The following is a 21,593-nucleotide window of genomic DNA, read 5'->3' on the forward strand; positions in this document are numbered from 1 at the left end:
CTTCAAAACCTGAAATGATAAATTAGTGAAAAGCAAGTTATATCACTTTAACTAAAACACACTTATTTACAGTTCTATGTACAGTGTTTGCTCCTTCTGAAGATAGCATGTGTTTTATGAAGATGGATAATAAAAAGTAAAGTACTGGTGAGCGATATTTTAACAATACCACACACTTCTTTTGTAGAGATCTTCACTGGTAACAAAATACCTTAGGACACCCCCTCCTCTAGGCTCAGCACTGAAGTAAGGGGATCATAGCTTCCAGCTAGATAGTAGATATCATTGTTGTCAAATATTGAGCCATACCGGAAATTTTCATTTGATGTTTCTGCAATCCTCCTGGCTTTGTACTCTGTCCAAGATAGAAGTTCACACCTGTGGGATATGGTCTGTACATCGTTTTCATCCATGTGTGGTGACTGAAACAGTGCACCCTGAAATTAAAATCAGTAAAGCTCATCTTACTCTTGAGACCACACCACTCTAAGTAAAAACAATGTTACTGAAAGAAGAACCTGCCAAAACTAGCTCTGTTGAAGATTTATTGTTATGCTGAGCACTAATTCCTAAAATATTAAACGAGTACCATAGTATAAGTATGGTGATCAGAACGAGCATCCTAAAAATGGAACGTAGTATTAAAACTGTCATATTGTTAAAAAATACAAATAGGTATGGTGACCAGAACAATTGCCTTACATGGAATATACATATTAAAACTACCAAATACTTGCTTTTTAAATGCATATTCTACAACTAACTAAACAAACATGTATCTATATAATGGTTAAAAATCCTACATGAATGAAGTGCTTAATGAAATGAAAACCCGTGGACAAATTTCTATCTAATAAAATAGATCAATCTCGAACTTACTACTTCTGTATTCATTTGTAAATAACCGCTTAACATGAAATGAATATGGTATTAACTACCTCTGCTCTGGTTCTTAATTGCTACTAAACACAAGGTCAAGAAGTAGGTGACCACCTCTGCCCCGATTCTTACTTAAGTACTGAATATAAGGTCAATATGTAAATGACCACTTCTGCTTTTATTCTGAATTACTTTTTTGTTTGTTTTATATCTATCCACTAAGCATGACATACACAAAAGAATTACTGCCACTGATCTCAATTCTAACAACCTTTAAAATCAACATGGTACTGATTAAATCTGATTCTAACTGTTAACTAAACATTTAGTCAATCTGATTAATAGTTTTAAATTTACATTTCCTTGGAAGGTTTCGAATAGCTCAAAACGTTAAAATCAGCATGGTACTGATTAAATCTGATTCTAACTGTTAACTAAACATTTAGTCAATCTGATTAATAGTTTTAAATTTACATTTCCTTGGAAGGTTTCGAATAGCTCAAAACGTTAAAATCAAGATGGTACTGATTAAATCTGATTCTAACTGTTAACTAAACATTTAGTCAATCTGATTAATAGTTTTAAATTTACATTTCCTTGGAAGGTTTCGAATAGCTCAAAACGATCCCCCAAAAGTTAATGGGACTTGTTTGCCAGACTAAGGCAAGAAATATTTCGGGATGCTGAGTGTTACTTGTAGCTGACCAATCATAGTGAAGGTTTCAGAATGGGCATGGGTCTCTCTTTCAACCATACAAATCATTCTATGAAACTTAATGATCAAGGCTCACAAAATTGGAAATGTTTATTTATTGTGGAAAAAATTTGCGTTTTCTTCATTTAACACCCACAACAAGTATGGCAGCTGGCATACCTTTGGCTCGAGAAGCTGACTTCCTCTTTTTGTTTCTTCTGGGTGATAAAACCATTTCACCTTCACCACCATGTTGCCTCCCCACGACTGCCACATGGTCTCGATTCTTCCAATATATGGTAGATGGGGTCTTCCTGTGGACAGGAATACAGCACAGTCGCCAACCTAAGGGTGAGAAACCAATGGAGTTTGTGTGTGCATTATGTATATTAGGTGAAATTTCTAATTTTTAGATAAAAGTAGTTTCATATTAGAAGCTATCATACAGAAAAGTGCTCATTAAAAACCTAAGTAATTCAGCAATAACTAAATTACTTAGGTCTATGAAAACAATTGTTATGCAAACAGATCTTAAAATATAATAATAAATTGAGTGGCACTTCAAATAAAGTTGAATTTCCAGGAACACAAAGGGTTGAGTTTATTAATAACACATTTATCAGATCAGACAAGGTTATTGACCTTATATCGAAGACTGGTAAGTAAATGAACCATTGTCTACTTAGATACTTGTTTGTTTGTTTTGAATTTTGCACAAAGCTACACGAGGGCTATCTGCGCTAGCCATCCCTAATTTAGCAGCGTAAGACTAGAGGGAAGGCAGCTAGTCATCACCACCCACCGCCTACTCTTGGGCTACTCTTTTACCAACGAATAGTGGGAATGACCATCACATTATAACACCCCTACAGCTAAAAGGGCGAGCATGTTTGGTGGACCAGGGATTCGAACCCGTGACCTGCAGATTGCGTGTTGAGCACCCTAACCACCTGGCCATGCCGGGCCGCCGACTTAGATACAAATTTTTAATGGAGTTATTTTAATTTAGAGTTAGTGTTGAAACCTCTCAATTACTAGATAAAATGGTTTTACTAGAACTTAAAACATTTTATCTGATCATGAGACCTGCATTATTTTTAGTTTTGATTTTGTGGAACTAAATTACTAAGTCTGTTTTACAATAATTTCTTTCTTTAGAAATCATATGGACAGTAAATTTCAAATAGAGGACATGTTATACTTAAACACACAAATATATATATCTTACTTTCTGTTAATTCAAAAGAAAAATCATTAAACATTTGTTGCACAGTCACCATCCACCTCTACCAGTTAGGTATAGATTTCTTTTTGTTTTCTTATTTTCATACAAGGGTTAAATCTCACAGGATTTTATAAACAATCTTATTCAAAACTGCTTGAATACAATTTTGAACAATGACTTTTATACCCATGGTGTTATCAAAACATACCAAACAACTGCACACATTGCCTTCTGCATAATCAAACTGATCTACAGACAGAGTTTTAAAACACTGGGTTTGTAATATTTGTGAACATAGGATTCTGAACAGAATATGTGCGTGCTTTTAAAAAATGTGTTCAGGTGAAGACACACTTATATTTTAATATGCACTACAAGTAAAACAATTTCTTTGTGTTTCTCAGCAGAAGATAAAATAAAAACTTCAACCTAACGATAAAGGCATGTCAAGTTTAATTTGTGATACATATAAAAATACCAATCTTCAAACTAAAAAATGAATTATCTTTGTTGTTTGTGAGTATGTAATTTATGAGATTTTGGGGATTCATACTGTTATTTAACATTAGTACTAAAATAATCAGTCCTGTATATAAAAGACAACATTATGCACAAACCTGTTTGAGAATTTCTACAACATGGATACAATTTGTAATACACATTGCTAAATAAAACTTTTTTTATATTAATAGATTTTAATTTTTAAAATCATGATTCTATTAACTGATATCAAGAAATATGTTTACATAAGCTAGTGTTATTAAATTCTGAGAACTTTTTTTATTCAAACTGCTATCTATAAAAGTTCTCATTATAAATTACTGTTTAAGAAAAACTTGTTTAAACTCGTTTGTGACAGATTTCCTAAAAATATATTCCTTTTTAAATGCAGACACTGAAAGGCTGACAAGTTTTTGACATTAAAAGTTAAAATGAAAACAATATTTGCTTTCCAGAAGTTAACACTCCAGTGACTGAGATTTCCTTCCTAGACGAACATGAAAATTACTCCAGTTGTCAGAGTGTTAAAAATGTTGGGGGGAACAGATTTTTCACAATTCAGGTATAAGCTAGTCCAGGCCCAGCCTACCTTTATTGTCTCTTTCCCCCTGGTGATGGCCTTGAAAAACTCTTTCTTTGCCTTTCCTTTAGTGTTGGCTCGTCGGAAACTTTTCCCAGCCCACCGCCAGAGTTGCTGAGCTGGGAGAAAGGCTGTGAAGTATTAGGTAATGGAAAGTAAGTTGCATGCAACATGTTGAAGATCCATGCGTATCAGACACACAGAGGGGATTATGGGAATGCAAGATGGAGAAATTTAAAAAAAACAAAAACAATTCATGCATACAAATTAGTTCACTATACACAAGGGAAACAACGATGCCGATACAAAATGGAGAAAAAAAAAGATGTTATTAAAACACAAATAAAACCGTAAAGAAAGAAGAGAACAAAGACACCATTTTAGTAATCCAAAATTGAAAATAAAAGTTTCGTTTAGTGACGAAGAACTGACAAAATTACATAGCAACAATCATATCATCTCAGTCATGCAACTTAAATATAGATTTCAGAAACAAATAACATTGCATAGTGTTTAAAAAAAACAACAACAAAATAAATGACATAAATAGCCTTTTTTTAGTATATACAAAGTCTTGCCTTTCTACAGTAAAACAACTACCATCAATAGAATATGATACAATACATATCTAATGGATATAAATATTAAAAGAATTATCAATAATGTAAATTAGTCAATACTCTTGGAAGTATTTTTCTTACCTGCTATTTTACTTTTTTCAACTGAGGGGAGACGATCTTTTCGCTTTTTCTTTTCATTGGATTTCTTAGTCTGTGACATAAAAATTTAATTTATATAAATTACCTAAGATTGATAAATATTTAAATAAAGGTTTGAGAAATAAACAGAAATATTTCCTGTGTTACTTCAAAAATAATTCATGTAAAAAAAAGATAAAAATCAACACTGATCGTAATGTTACAATATTCGAAACGTAATACAAGCAGTATGTAAAATTACTTTCAGTGTGATACAGATAAGTAATATCAAAATTAAAATTTACCTTCACTTTCTTATTCTGAGATTTCTCTTCAATGGCACAAAGTGTTTTTGTTGTCTCTTCCTCATCAGTAATGTTTAAACTCTCTGAGCTATCACTGCTACTAACTGAGGAAGATTCTGGATCAGCATTTTTGTTTGTTTCCTTCTCATTCTTTTCTTTCTTGTCTTCTTGAGAAATGTCTGTGGAATTCGTTCTTATCTTCACCATCAGCTGTGACTTCTTATTTTCTGTACTAGAGCTGGGTGTTTCTGCTTGTGGTGATTTTTGAGTTCTTTCTTCTCCACTTTTAGTGCTCTGTTCAACAGTTGTTGGTATAACATTTGGTGTATTGGCATCGCTGCTCGATGAGGATGGAGAATGGGAATGTTCAGGGCTGCTTGGGTGGCTTCGTTTTTCGTGCTTGTGTTTTTTATGATGGTGATGATGATGACAATGGTGATGATGGTGGCGATGCCGACGTTTATGATCATCTTTATGTTTTTTGTGCTTTCTTGATTTTAGTGACGGAGGACCACACACACTTGCTTCGGATGAACTGCCAATGTGATGTGATTCCTTTTCTCTTGATTTATCTTTTACTTTGCTCTTGGATTCACTTTTGCTTTTCTTTGATTTCTTTTTCTGGGAGTTTTTCTCCTTTTCCTTCCCTGAAGAAGATTTCATGCTTCTTGTTGCTGTAATGGAAAGTGTATCTACAGTGTAGAGTGTACTTTGTGATTCAACTGTACTGATGACAGATGACAACGACGAGATATTTTCTGAATGAAATACATCATTTAATTGTGAATGGTCTTGGGTATTCTGGCCTCGTGAGCTGCAACTTTCTACAAATAACAACAGTTATGTTCCAATTTAAGCAAACATAGATAACAAATTATATAATTACAGATACATTTATATTACTGTTGAGAAATTCATTTCAAAAGAATTGATGAATTATTCTAAAGCCAAAAAAATGAATCAGTTAATATCATAACCGATATGTTCATATAAAAGGCAGAAAAATTAAGCTATTGCTAGTATGTTCTAAGGTTATTTACAGAAGTATACTATAATCTATCACAAATATCAACACTGTATTACATTAAAATCTAACATGTTTTGATGCAATTTTAAGCAAAGTGTGGTAGAAGATTTTAAAAGAAATTTCAATTTTTTTTTTCCAGTAAAGACTTACTTTTTTTTCCTGACTTTGATTTATTTTTATTCTTTTTTGTTTTAACTTTTTCTCCACTGGGAGCCAATGCATTAACCGAACTGTCTGTGACACTTTCCCCTGAAAGTCTGTGCTGTCTACGTTTTCCAAGCAGCATTAGAGGATTGGAATCAACTGCTGTAACAAAATACAGGGAAGGAATTTGAGAAATCTTTCATTTACTTTTCACTCATCACAGATTCTTTGGTTTATATTAAATCAGGTGAAATAAAAACTTAGAAAAATGTTCACAAACAGTTTTGTATAAGTAAACTTAAGAAGTAAATAATGGAACTCCATGAATTTTTTCTCCAATCCAATAGAATTTAAGTTTTCAAAAGTAGATGAGCAAAAATGTCAAACTGCTTTTCAACTTTACTTTTACTTGCTTTATCAATTTTTATTTCATTCACTGCATGCAAAAATGTATACAACTACACCAGAAAATTAATGGGAGGCAAATATTTAAAATAATCAGGAAATTCAGTGCTGCCTCTCTTTTCTTAAAGAAATACTAAAAACACCAGCAAAGTATAAAACTAGATCCAACTTACCAGCAATTATAAGAACTGTTATTATTGGGAGAACCATATATCTAACAATTATAAAAACTGTTATTGTTAGAAGAACCATATATCTAACAATTATAAGAACTGTTATTGTTGGAAGACTTTCTCATTAGAAAATTGATTGAGAATTGTGTATTTGTACATTTATATGGGCCTCTCATTTTATTTATCTCTCAAAGATTAAAGAAGTTTGAAATTAAGGCCAAGTATATACAACCCTCAACACATTCCTACATTTACACTAGAATAACACTTGTAATGCATCATTACATGTAATATTTGAGATAGGCCTAATATTGATGTAAATGGAAAGCAATCATTCTTGCAACATTTTGAGAAAGCAAGTGAATAAAATACTGAAAACAAATAGTATAAAACAAAAGTTTTCTGAAAAACATTGTGAAGTGACAACACTGAAAATTACACAAGTTCCAAACACTTGATAGTTTATTAGTTATGTGCTTGTTTCACAAGCCTCATAGGAAGAATTCACAATTATTTCAGAGCATTTCGCACGTGCTATCTACCCATATTTTTCTACATATTTTATCTTTCGTTGATTTAATGATTGCTTTAATGTTGAATTAATTAAGTGATACAGTATGTTGAAAGGAGATGTTACTGTTTTTTTAATCACCATGCTGAAGTTATAAGTTGGGGGGGTCAAATTTTTTATTCACATCAAGGGAGCCTCAGACTAAAAAGTTTGGGAACCACTATTGTATAGGACCCAGTTGTACAATCTTCCATGGGAGGTGGTGGTCTGGACACAGGAAAGTTCCCGTTATTATACTAATATAGTTGAAATAAGCTTCTTGGAACAGTAATCAATAGTCACAGATTGGCCAGTAAGAAAAATGCTTCATGTGAACCCTGAACAACATTTTTGGATCTCTTTGGATGCCATACACCTCTATTGCTTAACAAACCACACACTTTGCACTGCAGTGATTAAGGAATGTGGCAGGATCTCTATAACACTGTCTGATTAGAAGTTTGCTCCACAATGCTGGGAGGCACACATGTTAGTGAGTATCTCATTTTGCCAATTATGACTCTTTCTGACAAGATAATTCAGACACACACTAACTCCGAACAACTTGAAACTGAAGTTATTTTACAAAAGCAAAAGTATGTTTTGGTTATTGTAGTTAAGCACAATGCTACATAATGGGTTATCTGTGCTGTGCCCACCACAACTATCCAAGCCCGGTCTCTAGTGTTATAAGTCCACAGACATATCACTGTGCCACTGGGGGGCAGCAAAAGTAGGAGAAAAGTGACCTACTTTCAATTTTAAATACATATAATTCAAAGAGATCTTGGTCATATATATATATATATATATACACCAAAAATAACTTTATTTTTTACACCAAAAAAGTTTAAGTACGAGGTATTGTAAAGAAATAAAATATATTTTAAGTAACCCACTTGTAAACTTACACACGATTGGATAATCTGGTGGAAGCATACATATGTCTTTCAAAGGTATTCGGCCAGAATCTCCATCATCAAATTCTACGTACACCGTGTCTTGATCCGAATCACAGTTTGGACTGGATGCTGCAAGTTTATACCATTAAATCTGTCATAATTTTTTCCCACTGTTCTTTAAATATCAACACTAGACTGCCTGGTCAGAAGTCAAGTACTTAATTAAAAGTTTGAATAATAATATATAACAAATATGAATGACCTATTTCATCCACAGCCAACCCTAAATCTTTATAGCATCAGTCTTATACTAGAGAAAACACTCAATATTTAAATATCTTTTTTTAGCAACAATCCCACCACTGGGGTAACTAGCTTTAGTGACCCAAAATGGCAGTTTCAAATGGCCAACATATTCCATTTATTCAATACAAATTTATTAGGAACATAAAATGTGTTTGTTATTGTATTTCTCACACATATTACTTTGTTAAAACTCACATATTACATACGTTCATGATGTTCTGGTAGACACACCTTAACTCCATAAACCAGTTATAATACAGTCAATTTTTTAAGTATTTTTTTCTTTAATTCCAAGCTACTTGATTAATTTTCTTTGAATTTTTTATCAGGTTTAACTGAACTGAAGCAAGATAATTTTTATACTTTCTTACTTTATTTCAATTAACCTTGTGATGATTAGGCTTAAACCTTTCTGGAATGGTAGGAGGGGGGGAGATTCTCCTGAGTTTTTCCTTCTCACAGTGGAAATGCATAACCAGGAGGCATGACACGTAGGACAAACTTACCAGATAGTAACTAGTTTTGGCTTTAAAATGTTCATATAACTTGATTTAACATTTCTATCATTTTTCAGATTATGAAATTTCCAAAATTTTGAAGAAAAAAAAAAACTTCCTTTCATGTCAGGATTTAAATTTTTTATTGCTGATCAGAAAGTTCCATTTTATATATCCAGTTAGTTTTAATTTCACTGATATTTATTGATATATTTCTTTTGACACTCATCACTTCTGGCTATAAAACCAAAAAACTGACAAACATTTATCAGAGAACTACAACCTGACCTTTCAAAATGGTGTCACGATCAACTTGATCATGCTAGATCTAAATGATTTTTGTTAACGACATTCTTGGCCAAAATCAATTCATATCTAAAACGTATATAATATATTTAATAAAATGGATTTGAGTCTTTGGACTATTTTGTCATCACCTACCATGTTCACTAAACTTAACTAAGGTTACCCGTTGTTTTGTTATTGAAGAACATTTCTGTAGCTTTCAAACAGATTTAATTTACAATAAAAAACATTTTCAGGAAAGAAAAAAAATGTCAGAAGAAACTTGACAGAATATTTCCAGAACTGTGATGTATTTCTAACTCTTCTGAACTTCTCACTAGATTCCTATGTACACACTCTGAAGGAGCTTTGCCTATAGCTATTTTCAAAATTGAGCTTCATTAACAATTGTTCACATCACATATTGGGAAGTCATAAAAGGCTGGTAATGAAGGGGCGTAGTAATAAAAAGAGTAACAGAGAAAAACAAAATTACTGGAGAAACAAGACATGAATGATTAAATTCTCAAGAAATGATACTTTCTTATCAAATATAAACCTATACTTTCAGGTGGGCAAAAGAAAAAAAATATATATATACACATAAATGTATTGTTTAAGAATGAGACTCCTCCGAGTGGTGCAGAAATGAAAGTTGGAACATTTTTCTTTTTAAATTACACCAGATAAATGTACAAAATTACAGAACATCGATTCTAGAATATTATTAGTTAACACTGTACAAAAAAAAGTTAAAATGGTAGAAGTCATCTTCAGCTAATAAAACTTTATTTTTCTAACAGGTTGGTTGGCCTTTGGAATGGGTTGCCTTCAGATGTTATAGATGCAGTTAATCTAAGGGAAACTTGATAAATAGTTAAGTGATGAGGGCTGGCTTTTTAATGTTTAGATTAATTATGTGGACAGGACCGCCTAGATGGACCAAAAGGTCCCTTATATTATCAGAGTTTGCAGATTAAGCTGTTCATAAAAATGAAAATTATCTATTATTTGTGTTATAAATAAAGAATTCTGTTTGTAAGTCAGTAACATCCATCTAATCATATCTTTTATTCCTGATTTATTAAGTGGTAAGTCCTCTGGTTTTGAAAAAAAAGATAATTAACTAAGGTTAATACACAATTAATACATTTTTTAATGTAGTCATACTAACATAATAATATTAACATGAAACATCTTACATTTAGCTACAGTTCCAGGATACATGCATCGATATTGCTGACTCCAGAATGCACAGACCCTCTGACCCTCTGGTAGGTTATTTAGGGAATTTGGCTTCACCTCAACAATCTGCAAGAAATTTCACAATCAAAAGTCGAAGTTACACAATATATATATACAGATTTTACACACATGAAATATAAAGCTTACACTACTATCTCTTACACCTGCACATGGCAAATTTACTTGAATTTATACTTACAGCTTCATTTAAAATTTCCTCCCGGGAATAAATGTGAGGTCTGTTACCTCGTTCTCCATCTCTGGTTATACCATATCTGTTGAAATAAAAATTATAAGTTTGACTGTGATAGCTTTGTATTTCAAAAAATGATATCTTACCGGTCGTAAGTTGTAAGAATGTATATAGTTTTTTAAAACAAGTACACCTAAAAACTAAGATTAACATTAGTCAAACATAACTTCTTGTATATACAGATCTAGAAATTGTAGTAGTGTTTATCACATACAGTTAATCCTCTTAGATAGAACACAAGTGGCTTTCATTACACTAATCTTATTTTCTTGAATAAACTCAACACTTACACATCAGGAGCACGAATAGCTTTAATGGTTCCTGCATAAAATAGTCCGTTATCCATTGTTAAAACTCGAAGCTGATCATCTAGCTCTTCTGGTTGCAGGATGCAGGATCTTATTACTATAAACAACAAGAAAAATTATTATTATATACAAGTGACTATGTACCTCGGGCAACAATGCAAGAAATATTGGATATAACACTAAGTATGTGAAATCAAATCAAAGAATGAATTACTTGCACTCAAAGCCAGTCCTTATAATTGAAATATTTATCAAGGCTTCCCTTAAATTAACTGCATCCATCACATTTGAAGGCAACTCATTCCAAAGGCCAACCAGCCTGTTAGAAAAGTAAAGCTGAAGGTGACTCCTATCCTGCCAAAATATATATTTGTGTCCCCTAGTCCTACTATTCTCACCATTAAGTATTAAAGAAGATGATGCATCAACACTATCAATTCCCTTTACAATCTTAAACATGTCAAACAGATCCCCTCTACCTCTGAAATGGTTTTCCCTTAATCTAACCTCATATGACAACCCCTTCATTCCAAGTATCATCCTAGTAACCCTCCTCTGAACTCTTTCCAACAATTCAAAGTCCTTCCTAAGATAGGTAGCCTAAACCTGAACACAATACTTCAAATGTGGCCTAACCAATGACCTATACAATGAAATTATAATCTTTTTTTAGACTTGTTTTCAATATTTCTTTAGATACAATCTAGAATCCCATTTTCCTCTACAACTAGCAAGGCACTTTGCTTGAATGGTTTACAAAACTGATCAACAAGACAAATAAAATCCTTTTCTTCCATAACACTGTTAAGGTTATTCTCATCAAAATTATATTAATAATTCAAATTACCTTGCTTTATTATAATTAAAAGACATCTGCCATTTATTTGCCCAAATCAGCAACTGATCCAAATTTTCTTCTAAACCTACAGCATTATCTTTACTGCTTGTGAACCCAAGACGGTAATATCATCAGTAAATTTCAGTCATTTATTGACCATTCCATTCCTTCAACCATGTCATTGATATAAATCAAAAAGAGCAGATATCCTAACAAAGAGTCCTGAGGTACCTCATTTGTAGTATTAATTTAGTTTGACTGAACCACATTTATAACAACCCTCTGCTTTCTTCCATCCAGCCATTTTTCTATCCAATGAGCAAACTTATGCTCCACACCTATAGAAATAATTTTTTTTAATAATACTTTTACGTCAAATGCTTTCAGCAAATCCATGTACACCAAATCCTCATCCATTCCCTCATTTATATAAGCAGTAACCACATAAAAGAATGTCAAATGGCTAATAAGTCAAGATTTTTCCCAAAGTGAAATTGACTATCCAACAAAATTTTAAACTTTGTTAAATGACTTTGTCAAACATTTTTTTTAATCAGACTTTCAAAAACTTTTCCCAACACTGATGTAAAAACAAATGACCTATAGTTACCAGGACAATTTTTTTCACCTCCCTTGAAAAAAAAAAAGAGGAGTAATACTAGCCAACTTCCATTCTTCTGTTCCATCATTTAAACAGCAATATTACTACAGTTTTATTTTTCTCAACCAACCTGGATTAGATGTTTTCTCAATCAAAACACTCAAAGGAAGATTATCGCCTTCACTACTTTCAGCATTTTCCTGATCCGTTGAATGACGAGGAGTTACCCCTCCTTGGTTACTTTCACTAAGCCGACACTTCTTTAAAGCAGCAAACAGTTCATCCGGAACCAACTTTTCCTTTGTTTGCTGAAGTTTATGACAAATTTAATTTTATAGTCACATAATATAGATCTATATAATCATTCATCACATTATCATTATCTCTCCCTACCAAAATTATCCAAGAAAATATTTTACGTAATTATGACTTCTTAGCCCTAATGCAACAATGTAAAAATAAATAATAAATGGAAACATTGTGGCATTCCTAGAATTATTACTCATGTTTAATACCAATTTACTTTGTTAGTGAGCTTGAAATTTGTGCAGTAATTCCATGTAAAACAGAACGTACAAATAAAAAACATGTTGCTTGATTACAATAAAAGAAAACTGCACCAATGTTCTTGTTTTTTATAAAAATCTGTAAAATAATCTATTTGTTAAAAATTCATTCTGATTTGCTTTTCTAAGAAGATTATTAGGAAATATTCACCTGTCTCTTTGACTCCTTTGTTTTAGTTTTAAGTTTTTTGCTTGTTGACTCTGGATCTTTTCTAATCTTTGTTTTCTTCTTATGAGAAACCTCTCCAGATTTGTTAATGTTTCTATGAATCTTAAAAAACAATTTTTTTTTGTATTCACTGAAACATTGAAATATTACATCACATATCATACAAAGTATACTTTTTCACCAAACTAAACATGTTTGAATCATAAGTGTTATTAGTAAAGGTAGCTCAATTCTTCAACCGTTTCATTGTGGGAAAATACAATACAGTGTCAGAAAATATTTCATTAGACTAGATATAAATGAAAAATTAAATCAATGGAAAACTTTTTTAAACTTGTATTTTGTTGGCAAAGATATTTTAATTTATAGGTAAGACATTCCAGTCTTCTTTTCTGAATGTGATATCTAACATTTTCCTGAATTTTAAGATAAAGGAAAAAAAATCTTACTTTTGATGTTGTTTCAGACTTGCTTTCTGTTTGTGCCTCAGATTTTTTGGTTTCAGTTGTTGATAAGTTCTTGTCATTTGCAACTGAAGTATTTAAACTTTCTCCTTGCCAGAGAGAAATGGCTCCAGGAACAACTCCAGCATCATGAAGAAAAATTCTCTCACTGCGGCGACGAAACCAGATATCTTCCTCAAAGAATGATGTTACCGATTCTAATTCAACACAGTTCTAAAACAAAATATAATCTGATAAATATGCACAAGTGATATACTGCTCCAAGGAAGCATAAAATATTTATTTAGATTAGAAAGGAAGGTTCATGGGTGTGGAGGACTGAGTCACATGGCATAAACTAGCATTTTACTTATACAAAAAAAACTCTACAGCCTGCTGATTCGGTAAAACCATGGGCTTGAAATGCTAAAAATCGGGTTTCAATACATACAGTGGCACAGCACAGATATATCATTATTTAGCTTTATGCTTTACAACAAACAAACTTATACAAATCAAGCTAGAAAACAATTTTTTCATTATATATTTTACTTAATGAAACCTGAAAGACAGAAGCATGCCACACCTTAATATAAAGAAAAGAGCTGAACTGAGAATACACTAGATGGAATAGCTAAAATATTAGTCTGCCAAAATTCTCTTAAGTGGTAGTTGTTCCTTAGTTTACCATTAACAGAGGATAATTAACTCAGGAACCACATTTTGGGTAGATCAGTCATTATTTAGTGAATACCACAACAGCAAAGTGTCTGACAGTATAAAATTACAAATTAATGACTGTCAAATATTTGCTGATTCAACAATATCAAATTCTAGAAACTTTAAAAAACACATTTGTAAAAGTTATTACGTTATCAGAGGTGAATAAACCTTTAAGGAAACTATTCAAATAAATTACAGAGGACTTATACAGTTAGCTAACTAAAACTAAAACTAAAATAATTCACAAAAATAGCCTATAAAGTATTAACGACTATCTTGTAGGATACATGGGTTAAAATAGTTAATGCTGTAAATCAATACACCAGAACTGTACACTGAGTCATCAGCTGGGTACCCTCAGGGTTAATTCATGGATCTCTTTACTACTGTATCTGGATATGTAAACAAAAACTCGGTATATCTATTCAACTAAGCTTAATACAAATATGGTAACTCATGTTTTCATATACTGATATTAAAGGCAAGTTGCTAGTGAAATTTATACCAAATATCAGCATGCACTCAATCATTTCACTTTCCAGATGTATGCAGGTTAATGAAGGTTATATAATCACTTATCACTTTATAGATTGTTTATGGCTTAATAGTGGTTATATAATTACCCTACAGACTGTTTGTAGGTTAATAAAGGTTATATAATCACTTTATACATTGTTCACAGGTTAATAAAGGTTATATGATCACTGCACAGACTGTTTACAGTTTAAGGAAGGCTATATGATCACTTTACAAAAGTTTTCATGGGTTAATAAAAGTTATATAATCAACATATTGCTACTTTTTTGTAAGAATGATTAACTTGAAAATTAGATATTTTACTGCTTACAGATGAAATCATAAGTGTTAGTCTCAAATATTATATATGGTTAACAGGATGTCAGTATCACACAAATCATGTTATTTTACATCAACAACACTACTGACAGTAGAAAATATAAGTTACCTTTGTTCTACTTAGTGAATTTTTAACTCTCTTTGCTTCAGCCTTCAGAAAAGCTAGCTTCTTTGGTTGTTTGGGAACAATGGTTTCTGTGGAAACAAATAAATGTAACAGCTTATTTTACATAAAGAGTAAAGCTGCAGTATTTAATTTGCAGCTTTAAGAATTCATCACAAAAACTGTACTCTAAATATAAATTATGTAAAGAAAAATAATAATGGTAATGTGTTTATAAAAAACAGACACACTCCTTGTGATAAAGAAACATGAATTGAAAAAACTAGAGGTTATATGTCAACAGCATGAAGTTGTTTTATTTCACATTCCTTTTTATGATAAACTTAATTCCAATATCACCGAATACCAGAGAATATTGAAAACTTCAACAGAGTTGGTCTATCCTTCGTTACATGATAACAATTTCCCACAAAATGATGTAAAATCATACTTGAAAATGGAATCACATTATGCTAATATAATAATAAGCTGGCAAACAATGATTTATAAGCACAGTGAAGAGATATATTTTAAGAGGAACATACTACATGTTTTGATATCATACCTGAAAAAGTCAGATCAATATTCTGTTGAAACGTGCAGGATGTTCCTCCCAAAATAAATCACTGCATTATGCCTATAAATCATTGTTTGCCAACTTATTATGATGTAGTCATAAACATTTGCTAGTAATGAACTATCTTTGGCAAAAGACACTTGTAGAGAAAAGAAGATATGGGTTTTCACACATTAATGTACCACATACTTATTGATAATCTATCTAATCCCATATTTTAAAAATGTACCTGTCGCCTCATCTGATTTAGATAAAGAATGTTTCTTGGGCCTGCCAGGCTTTCGTTTTTTGGCTGAAGAGACCTCTGTATCAGAAGTGTTACATTCACTCTCACCTGCAGTGAAAATAAGTTAAATTATTTTGCTAGTCTTAAATACAAATATTTTTCATTTGAAGTTTCTTAATTATTTTTAAAAATACACATTGTATGATAAAACTGGATTATTCAATGAGCTGATCTTTTAAAATATGTAACTAACAGATAGACATCAAAAACTTAAACGATAATTTACAACTAATTTCATTTGATGTATTTTATAGAAAATTGAAAAGGAGATTTTTTAAGACTGAATGATAAAAAACGTATCACAGAATAAGTCTTAGGAATTCTTTATTTCACCCAGTACCAATCTATACTGCATTTGTAATATTATTACAATAAAAAAACTAAAAAACAGTTAATTGTTTAATATATTTTACATTTTAAGACAAGTCAACTCATTGGTACTTTAGAAAACATTCAAAGTGTATTGTATCAATTTTACTCAAGGTAAATTACTTTTACTTCAACAGTGTTTACATAAAATTATAGTATGAATTCCAAACTTTTTTTTGCACACAAAAAAGTGATTCATATTATATGATTTACAAAATTAAAAAAGCATTTGACCACTTGATCAAAAGATAATTTGTGATTTTATGTAACTGCGGACAAATCTAATTTATAAGACACCTGGTGACTTAATTTTGAATAATTTTTAAATTTCAAAAATATGTCAGCACCTTATCACTTACATACTGTGTGTTATGGTATTTTGGCACTTGTGTATAAAGTTAAAATCATAAATAATTTTCAACGTTAAACTGGTACACAATTAAAAACAAATTTGAAAGCCATAAATAGGTCTAAGTAAAATGTTTTTAATTGTGTACCAGTTTAACGTTGAAAATTATTTATGATTTTATACTGTGTGTTAGAACAAATTATATATGTGGATATTGGAGGATTCTGTTTCTCACAACAAAATCACTCCTGTCTAATATTACTATCAAAAGCCAAATTAGAATAGAAAAAAATAAAATAAAGTTTCTGTTCAAAACACCATCCTAGCATCAGGACAGTCAGTAATGATAGAAATCATTAATACTAACATACAGACTGGTAACTTGACGAGAATACCACCAAGAACACTTTCAAAGAGAGAAAAATTATGCATTCTAATCTAGCTAATTTAATTTCCACATTAAAGTTTCCACAAATGAAATACTAACCTAGCTCCAACTTCCTTTTGGTGTCTTTTTCAGGTGTGGTAGGGGAAATGTTTACTTGTGCCACAAATTGTTCTGAAATGTGTAAATTCAAACTTCATGTGACATATTCTACCATTTCTATGAAAGCAGAGTAAAAAATACTACTACTGTTTGAGTCATATATACAATACTGCATAATTAGTCTTTCAAATTTTTGTTTTCGACACATAAAGCCAATATGTTTTCATAGTTGTTGCAAGATGTCAAGAAACAAATCTAGAGGTTTAAAACTGAAACCATAAAATAGGTTTGTTGTTTTCATTTTGGACAAATATTATGTTTTAAATAAACATATACAGGGATTTTTTATTATTACCTAAACACAATTTTCTGTTTGATTACATAAAACTTAGCAAAACGAAAATGAAAATTTCTTTCTTATGAACCTGTTTATGAAACTAAAAGAGAACAGCATTTAGTTTAATATGCAGAAGCTTCATGTACTCTAAAGTCTCCTTACATAAACAATCTCTTTAAAAAGAGGCACAAACATGTTATGATTTTGATTTAAAGTATATGATAAAAATAACTAACAATGTCTTATGATCCCGTGTACAAAAAATCAAGTACATGCTGTACGTGACCTTTACAGGTGTAATCATGGTAGTAACAAATACAATTGCCTTTATTTCCTTCAATTCTGTGTTAAGTAAACCTCACTGATGGATTGGCATGAAAGAAATTGCAAAAACTCTAAAAAATTTAACTAAACTGAAACTGTTATTGTTGTTGATAACATAAAGTTTCACTCAGCACAAAGGAAACTAATAAAACTATAAAAACTTTTAACCTTTTCTACATTATAACCATGTTATGTATGGAAAAACTTTAAAGCCACTTATGAATCGGATATTCTGACCAAAGTTTATCAGAGCGCACAGCTGCAAAATAGGCTTGCATTGCCACTGCAGGGACTGAACCCAAAATTTCAGCTTTATAATCCCTCAACTAATTAGAATAAAATGTTTATATATATACGCACTACTTCAAGTCCACTCTTGAAAGTGATCTTGAGAAAACTACCTTCTAAAATACAGGCAGACACCAGTTATCTAATGCATAATATTCCAATAATTAGTAAATGTCCTACCATGTGGATCTTCTGTAACATTTGAATCACTTGATAAAGATTCCTGTTTTGACATAAGAAATGGATTCTTATTTTCGATCGATCTTTTATTTTGATTCTTTTTTACTTTTGATGATTGTAGCTTAAAAGATCCTTGCTTGTTACTGGGTGACTCTGTTCTCTGTTTCGAAAAGTCTTCTTTTCCTGATGGAGAAAGAAAATATTATTTATTGAGATTTTGAGATCATACCTACTTAAAAAGAAAAAGACACAGTATCATTTACTGTGTCACGTTTACTTGAAAAATGAAACAATTTTATTAACTGAGTCTTAGTTAAACAAAGCACTACTGTTTACTAAAGCCTCATCTATCCTCTCGTGGATACAAATGGATGAACTTTAAAGAATGAATATTCCAGATCTGAATACTGAATATCAAATCACAAATGTTATTTTCTATATTTCCTTGAAAGCATAAATTAAAAACAGTAAAACTTCTATTTCCAGTATAATTCACAATACTCCATTCTTAAGTGGGAAAAGAAGTGATATTTATCATAACAAGCTTTCTTTTCCTAAAAAAATAATTACTGCAAAAACAAAATAAAAAACTTGAATTACATTTTCAGCTCAAAATCTAACTAAGATATCATTGTGATTGCAAATACAAATTAAAACAACGTTTACTGGAAAAAAAAGTGTAAGGTAGTAAAAGAAGACTGTCTATACTGCAGTGCAAGAGTAATTAAGTGTACCTAACTATTAACTGCATCAAACCTATTCTTAGACTTGATAGATCAACCTGATGTCTAATTTTCAGTGATAAAATTTTGACAAACAAAGGCTGCACTCTAATGAAATACTTATCATTACTTTTTTTAAGAAAAATTTGTATTTTAAACTCGTCACAAAGCTACTAATGCTACCTGCCACCATTCCAAATTCCAAAGGGAGCTTTTTGAAATGGATGGTTTACATTTAAATAGAGCAGTGGCTGGCTTGTTTGCTAAGGCTTTTAACTCAGCTGTAAGTGAAGTTTTAAACTAGGACTAGACAGTAGTGATGGCCAAGAAAAACTAAATGCAAAAAGAATAAGAGGCAGAGAAAAGATTAGCGTAGGAAATGAGTATAGAAGTAGTTATACGGATAGGCTTAATTGTTACTATTGTAATGCTAGAAGTATAAGAAATAAAATAGATGACTTTAGAGCACTGGCAGGAATGGAGGATTTTGATATAATGGGAATAACTGAAACATGGTTAAACGTTGATGATTTTGATGACAGAAATTTCGTTGAAATACAAGGTTACAGGCTATTTAATAGGGATAGTGTATTAAAGAGTGGGGAGGAGTGGCTTTATATGTAAAATGTGAGTTACATCCTGTTGAAGTTGAGGATATCAAAAACAGCAAAGAGACTGAATCCATTTGGGTTTCTATTAATGGATATAAAGGGAAAAGGCTTTTAGTGGGAATTTGTTACAGACCACCAAATGATACTGATGAAATTAGTGAGAAACTTTACAATGAGATTAAGATTTCAGCTGTTAATGAAGTAGTAATTATGGGTGATTTTAATTTCAGGCATATAGATTGGGAAATCCTACAGTCAAACCATGAGGGAAAAAGGAAACTGTTCAAGATGGTTTTCTTCACCAGTTAGTCAAGGAACCAACTAGAAACAATGTTATTTTAGACTTATTGTTAACTTCAAATACAGAAATGATCGAGAGGGTTGAAATTGGGGAACATCTGGGTGCAAGTGATTATTGCTCTATTAGGTTCGATGTTTTGCTGCATATGGAAATCAGGAATAATGACATTTTGGTTACAAATTTGAAAAAAGCAAATTTTGAAGAGATGCAACAAGAATTATCTGTTTTTGGTTAAGCAGCTTAGTTGTTTGGAGACACTGATTAGATGTGGAAAAGTTTTGGTGATAAATTTTTAAGTATTCAAGGTAAACATATTCCTTATAGAAAGAAAAGGGCAGCTGCAAGTAAAAAACCAGGTTGGCTCACAAAGAGTATGAGAGATAAAATTAAAGAAAAACATCATAAATTTCAGAAATTTAATTTGACTGGTATGATGGGAGACTTAGAAGATTATAGAAGATCAAGAAAGTTGGTGAAACAGGAAATTAGGACATCAAAAATGATATATGAGAAAATGTTGGCTGAAAATGTAAAAATTAACAGTAAGGATTTATTCAAATAGATTAAGAGTAAACAAAATGTTAGGATGGGAGTAGGACCTCTGAGGGATGATAAAAGAAGGCTAGTATCTGATGATTATGAGATGGCTTGGTTATCAAATTTAGCTTTTTCTTCAGTTTTTACTAATGAAGATTTAGGCAGTATTCCACATCTTGAACAGCTGATAGATGAAAACAAAGGATTGAGTAAGGTGACTGCATTAATTCTGTGCTTGTTAACAAAAAATTGGGAAATTTAAAAAACAATAAGACTCCTTGGCCAGATAATATTTCCCCAAGGACTTTGAAGGAGGTTAAGGACTGGATATGTCAGCCACTTGCTACTGTTTTTGTAAGTCTTTGAATAGTGGGCAATTTCTTAACTTATCCTCCACATATATATAGAGCTAATTTGTTGTTACAAGCCTTTTATGTGGCACCTTATCAAATGCTTTCTGAAAATCCAGATACACCAAATCTACACCATTATCCTCATCAACATAAGCAGTAACTTTTTCAAAGAATGTTAAAAGATTTGCAAGGCAAGATTTTCCCTTAATGAAACTATGTTGACTCCAATAAAAATCTAAAATTTGTTAAATGGCTTTGCAAAGCATCTTTTAGCAGACTTTCCAAAACTTTTCTCACAACTGATGTAAGACTAATGGGCCAATAATTACTGGAATAATTTTTATCACCTCCCTTGAAAAGAGAAGTGACATTAGCTAACTTCCAATCCTCTTGTACCTGGATAGAAGAGTGGCTGGATGGAAGAAAGCAGAGGATTGTTACAAATGGAGTTCAGTCAAACTGGAGTAATGTCACAACTGGGATACCTCAGGGCTTAGTCTTAGGACCTTTGCTCTTTTGATTTACATCAATGACATAGATGAAGGAATATTCAATAAATTACTTAAATTTGCAGTAATATTAGGGTATTGGGTGTTG

General features: G+C 31.5%; 1 protein-coding gene across 8 annotated transcripts in view; it reads right to left on the reverse strand.

Moving 5' to 3' along the window:
* Nucleotides 1-6: 6 nt before the first annotated feature.
* LOC106467087 (mucin-17-like) overlaps nt 7-21,593 on the reverse strand; it is a 73,532-nt gene continuing 51,945 nt past the window's right edge. For 2 of the 8 annotated variants that reach the window (XM_022395207.1, XM_022395210.1), the window contains 17 exons: nt 18,473-18,655; nt 17,344-17,415; nt 16,082-16,186; nt 15,282-15,367; nt 13,601-13,828; nt 13,134-13,253; nt 12,547-12,724; nt 10,960-11,074; nt 10,616-10,691; nt 10,374-10,482; nt 8,081-8,212; nt 6,060-6,215; nt 4,883-5,706; nt 4,581-4,650; nt 3,889-4,010; nt 1,754-1,918; nt 7-437 (listed from right to left, as the gene is read on the reverse strand). In XM_022395207.1, the coding sequence (XP_022250915.1) occupies nt 213-437; nt 1,754-1,918; nt 3,889-4,010; nt 4,581-4,650; nt 4,883-5,706; nt 6,060-6,215; nt 8,081-8,212; nt 10,374-10,482; nt 10,616-10,691; nt 10,960-11,074; nt 12,547-12,724; nt 13,134-13,253; nt 13,601-13,828; nt 15,282-15,367; nt 16,082-16,186; nt 17,344-17,415; nt 18,473-18,655 (2,966 nt within the window). In that variant the 3' untranslated portion in view covers nt 7-212. Of the gene's footprint in view, nt 438-1,753; nt 1,919-3,888; nt 4,011-4,580; nt 4,651-4,882; nt 5,707-6,055; nt 6,216-8,080; nt 8,213-10,373; nt 10,483-10,615; nt 10,692-10,959; nt 11,075-12,546; nt 12,725-13,133; nt 13,254-13,600; nt 13,829-15,281; nt 15,368-16,081; nt 16,187-17,343; nt 17,416-18,472; nt 18,656-21,593 lie in introns of those variants that run through there. The other 6 variants (XM_022395208.1, XM_013927405.2, XM_022395212.1 and 3 more) reach the window with 6 other exon arrangements.

Source organism: Limulus polyphemus, unplaced genomic scaffold, assembly GCF_000517525.1.
Source record: "Limulus polyphemus unplaced genomic scaffold, Limulus_polyphemus-2.1.2 Scaffold2484, whole genome shotgun sequence".
Taxonomy (NCBI): domain Eukaryota; kingdom Metazoa; phylum Arthropoda; class Merostomata; order Xiphosura; family Limulidae; genus Limulus; species Limulus polyphemus.